This window comes from Tupaia chinensis, unplaced genomic scaffold, assembly GCF_000334495.1.
Source record: "Tupaia chinensis unplaced genomic scaffold, TupChi_1.0 Scaffold144899_1, whole genome shotgun sequence".
Classification (NCBI taxonomy): Eukaryota; Metazoa; Chordata; class Mammalia; order Scandentia; family Tupaiidae; genus Tupaia; species Tupaia belangeri.
In genome coordinates, this window is record NW_006204759.1 from 4,118,528 (window position 1) to 4,123,829 (window position 5,302).

The following is a 5,302-nucleotide window of genomic DNA, read 5'->3' on the forward strand; positions in this document are numbered from 1 at the left end:
AAAAGAATTATTTATTTAATTTTATTCACTATCATTATTTTCTTTAATTGGACCAGAGAAAGAGAAAGGGAAAGTGAGAAAGCAAGCCACCAGGTCCAGGACTTGAACCACGGTCAGCCATGTGGGGGTCCAGCACCCTAACTACCACACTACCACAAACCCCAGGAAAGGGGGTTTCTCCCCAGCCCATCTCTGCCCTCCCCATAGAAATGTTATCTGTGGTCCAAAGCCTACCCAAACCTTTCCTCGGTTCCATTCCTTACCAGATCCGGTCTGAGATATGTCTGCTCCAAGGGCTGAGGTTGGACTGCCGGGCCCGTGGTATCCTATGGAGACGCTGTCTCAGCCCTAGCCATCTGAACTGATAATGTCTCAGAGAGGGAGGGCATCCCTGGGCCTCAGAACTACCAAGGCGAATACGGCTGGGGTGAAGATTAGCCTTTGGTAGATGAAGTGGAATCGGAAATGGCATGGTAGACTGGGGCCTGCCTCACTTCCTGTGTCCAGTAGCACTAGGAAGGGACAGGCGGCTCAGGCTGAGATGGTCAGAGAGGTCCCTAAGAGAAAGAACTAACCTCACCTGTGGCTACCACCCGTGGGCTCCCTCCTCAGCAAATACCTTCCCCTGGACCAGCAGACCCCAGGAGGCTGGAAAGGAGATAAGACAGGGAAGAGAGGGGAAGAGCGAGGAGGAGCAGAGGAGGGCTGGCGGTAGGAGCGAGAGCCACGTGGCAATCAGCGAGAGCCACGTGGCAAGCAGCAGGAAGCCAATGGTCCTTGGTAGCCCACTGTGCACGAGGCACACACAGGGCACGTGACATCTCCCCACGAGAGCAGAGGATCGGGGCTGTGTATCTAGCCAGGGAAAGTGGTTACAACGCCTCATCTCAAGTCTAGCCTCTCCCCTAACTCCAGCCTCTCTATCCTCACATTGGTGGCTATCCAGGAGACATCTCCATAGGTGGACATCCATCTGCACATACGTATCAACATGTATCTCAGGCCGGCCTCAGAGCCTAGTGGTGAAAGGAGCCAAATCCCATATGGTCGTCTGTGGTTTGAATCCACTCTGGCAGCTTGAAAAACATTCCAGGCATCTGTGCATGCCCCAAATCCCGACAGGATAGAGAATGAGGGTGCTTTCTTCCCCTCCTCTCCTTTTCTTTTCTTTTCTTTCTTTCTTTTTTTTTTTCTTTTTTCTTTTTTTTTTTGCTATAGGGCGCATGCGCTCGCCAGACAGAGAGAGACAGAAAGTGAGAAATCACCCCCTGGGGGGATGGCCACTCACCATTCTCCTCTTGGGATCTTGGGTGGGCACGCACGCACACATATATATATATATATGTGTGTGAGTTTTAAACCACTGGGTCCGGGACGTGAACCACGGTCGACTACGTGGGAGTCCAGTGACATAGCCATTACACAACCGCTGGTCTCCCGCTCTCCTCTCCTTTTCTCTCTGTATCTCCCTGGTCAATGCATGTACCCTCTGGCAATTAAAATTCTTTTTAAAAAAGATAACTCAATTGGGGACAGCAAGTGACATGGTGGTTAAGGCTCTGGACTCCCACATGGCTCACTGCAGTTTAAATCCCAAATCTTTGCTTTCTATCTTTCTCTCTCTCTCTCTCTCTGCTGAATGCACATGCCCTATAGCAAATTTTAAAAAATAGTAATAACAATAAAAAATAAAATGAAATAATTCTTTTAAAAAGTATATATATATACACACACATACATATATATATTAATCTATCACAATAATATGTCTAATTCAGAACATGTTTTCTCTGCCTGCAACCCCCACCACTGACAAAAACAAACAAAAGACCCCTGCTTCTCCCCAAGTCTTTCCCACTCAGCTGAAGATCCATTACTAGCTGCAAACACCTCCTTATCATGCTCACCCTCTTCCTTCTCTCACACCTCACGTCCAATTCCTCAGCAAGTCCCGAGAGCTCAACTCTAAGATGCATCCCAGACCCGATGGCTTCTCACCAGCTGCACTGCTGTACTTGCCCCGTTACTGAGAATCCGGCCGGACCTCCCCGTCAGGCCCTCTCAGGGGAGCCTCAGCTCGCTCATTCTTCTTTTGTTTTTCAGGTGTATTTATTTACTTATCTCATGAGAGAGTCGGAGGAAGACAAGCCCCTTCAATGGGGTCCTGTGCTCCAGTCCTCCCTCAGCCCTCCCAGTCAGGCAGGCTGACCCGGGAACCAAACCCCAGTCTTCCATATGGCTCCAACACCACAGAGCGGCACCACTGCAGCTGGGCCAGCTCTCCCTTCTCGGGGCCAGAATCTCAAGGCCGGTTCAGTGCCCCAGTGCTCCTTGCACCTGCCTGCCCAGCCCCTGGCATTACCAACCCCCTCCAGGGGAGCATTTGTGATTAGCTGGGTCCTGACCAAAACTCAAACGAGATGAGCTAGTTTGGGTGGAGGGTGGGGTGTGCAGGGGGTGGTTAGGAGGTGACAGATCACAGGCCTCAGCTGGAGAGCGGCCCAGAAAGGAAATGGGTGGAGCCACCTGGTACAGGGCAGAGCTAAGCTGGTGCAGGGCTGTTCCTGCCACTGATCATACCCAGGGCAGGATGTCTCCTTCGCGTCCCAGGCCCCTAGGCCCTCGTTAGGGACTTTCTACAAAGCTCTTCCCACCTGTGCCTCAGTTTCCCCAAATGTACAAAGTGAATATTTATGTGAGGGCATTGGAAAGGCCTGAGCAGGATAAAGACAGTCCTGCTCCTGTCACTCCAGGTCAGACCTCAGCTGACTCCCCACCCTATTCCCCCAGGAACAGAAAACACTCCCAACAGGCTAGCTCCATGGCCTAGTGGTTAAGGCAGCTGGATCCCACATGGCCGACCATGAGGTCTGAGGCCCTGACCCAGCACCTTGACAAACATGCCAGGCACACATGCAAGTGTGCCCAAAATCCCAACAGGAGGGAGAAATGAAGAGGGATTACCGCATGGCCACTCCCCATGGGAGATGCTTTCTCCTCTCTCCCTCTGTCTCTTTCTAGTGAGCATGGGTGCCCTCGAGGGGAAAAATGCTCCTGGTAAACCAAGCTAAGATGTTGGCGAGATGGGCAGCACCCCTGGTCCCTAACTTAGGGCAGAACCATAGATGTCAATCACTCTGGCTGGACACCTCACCTTCTTCCCTTCCCCTCCCCACTGTCACTGCCCTAATCCAGGCCTCACCATCTGTCACTTGGGCTACAGACACAGCCCCTCCCTCGCCCTCCGATCCAGCCACCACACAGCTGCCAGACAGAGCTTTCTAAGACGCAAATCCCATCATGCCCCTCCCCTGCTCAGAGCGCTCAGAGCCTCACGATGCAGCAGGATGAAGTCATCAGAGCGGAGTGCGTGGGGCCCTGGACAGTGTCTCCAGCGTCGTCCTTCGCTAACCACCCCAGTTCCAGAAGTCCACTGTATGCTTCAGTCAGACTGAACTTCTCCCTGTCCTGGGATAATATGCTCTCTACTCCCTTCTGTGCCTCTGTCTGGTATACTGTCTTCCACCCCCAAAACCTTGCCAATAAACTCCTACTCACCCTTCAGGGCCCTGGTCACAGTGGCTCTTCCAGGGAGTCTCCCCAGCCCCTGGTACGCTAACAGACTCTGTGCCTCCCAGACCTTGGCAGGCACCACATGATATGAGGGACTTCAAAAAGGTTGTGAAAAAATGGAATTAAAAATACAAGTCTAGGGGACAGTAGGAGGCATGGTGATTGGGGTGCTGGACTCCCACATGGCCGACTACGGTTCGAGTCCTGGACCTGGCAGCTTGCTTTCTCACTTTCCCTTTCTCTCTCTCTGTGTGTCTCTCTCAGGTCAAATTTTTTTAAAACTAATAATAATGAACTAAATTAAATGAATAAATAACTCTTTCAAAAATATACATTTATTTTGAAAATAAAATAAATGAAAAATTTGAAACCCATACGTAATTTTTCCTAATGTGCATTTTCTTTTCTTTTCTTTTCTTTTTTTTTTTTTTTGAGAGGTTTTCGCTATAGGGCACGTGTGCTCGCCAGACAGACAGGGAGAGACATAGAGACAGAAAGCGAGAAATCACCCCCAGGGGGAATGGTCACGCCGCAATCCTTTCTCCTCCATTCTCCTCTTGGGATCTTGGGCATGCATGCACACATGCCCGGTGTGAGTTCTAAGCCACCAGGTCCGAGACGCGAACCGTGGTCGACTACGTGGAAGTCCAGCGACATAGCCATTACAATAACTGCTGGTTCCCCCTAATGTGCATTTTCTATGAATGTTTTAAAGGCCCCTCCCCTAATATACTTTGTCTGCTCAGGTTCCCATTCCTCCAATTAGGCTGTCAGATCTCTGAGGGCAGGTCTAGGTCTTTGACACCTCTGTGCCTGCAGCCCGCACTCAGGAGGTACTCATACATGAATGAATGAATGAGTGAGTGAGTGAGAGGATAAGTAAATTAATTTCAGAGATAGAGCTTAAGCTAACCTCCTTCTTGCCTCTCATCCATCACTCTAAGGCCCCTCTCAGCTGAACCCTCGCAGACAGCACCCCCAGGGCCCCATGCCAAGACAGACTCCTCCAGAGCAGCAGGACATATATCCCTTCCTTCCCACATCTCTTGAGGCCCTGAGGAGAGGCTAAGCTTGGCTAAGAACTCAGCAGAGAGAAAGAATAAACACCGAAGGTGCAGGCCGACATACAGGTGAAGACCAGGTGCTACAAAGGACCTAGTCAGTGCATGCAGGGCGAAGTCTCCCTTCACCGCATCCTGTTCAGGCCCCAGGGAGGGGGGGAGGGCGGGCAGACAGCTTCTTGCCCCGCCCACACTGGAGCTGATTGGCAGACCAGCGCTGACTGACAGGCACTGCTTAGAACCTGCTCAGCCTAGACCCTGCAGGCTCCCATATCCCCAGGCCTCAGTTCCAGAGGGCAGGCAGCCCCTCACTCACAGTACTCTAGGCCCAGGATGATGTCCCGCAGGTAGAGGCGAGCTTGCTCCTCTGGGAAAGGCTTGTCACAGGGCACTTCCATGACTGGCCTATGGAGAAGGATGGGGGAGAGGTGTTCACCTTAATCAGGATGAGAACAAGGTGCAGGCAAAGGGTTACAGGGGTGGGCCATGTAGGCCCATAGGGACGTCCGGGAGCCCCATGCTCACAGGGGTCTCTAGAACCCAAGATAAGAGCTTTTCCTCCCACATAATGAGAATGTGAAAATACACAGACATATATAAATATCGCTTTTCAATGTTTCAGTCCTTTTCAAATCAGCTTTATCTTGCTGTCTGATTGTCTCGGCATT

The 5,302-nt window shown here is 51.3% G+C and overlaps 1 protein-coding gene across 1 annotated transcript in view; it reads right to left on the reverse strand.

The window, feature by feature from the left end:
• CAMKK1 (calcium/calmodulin dependent protein kinase kinase 1) overlaps positions 1 to 5,302 on the reverse strand; it is a 26,545-nt gene that overhangs the window by 15,041 nt on the left and 6,202 nt on the right. The window contains exon 8 of the mRNA XM_006167597.2: positions 4,951 to 5,039. Within this exon, the coding sequence (XP_006167659.1) occupies positions 4,951 to 5,039 (89 nt within the window). The remainder of the gene's footprint in view (positions 1 to 4,950; positions 5,040 to 5,302) is intronic.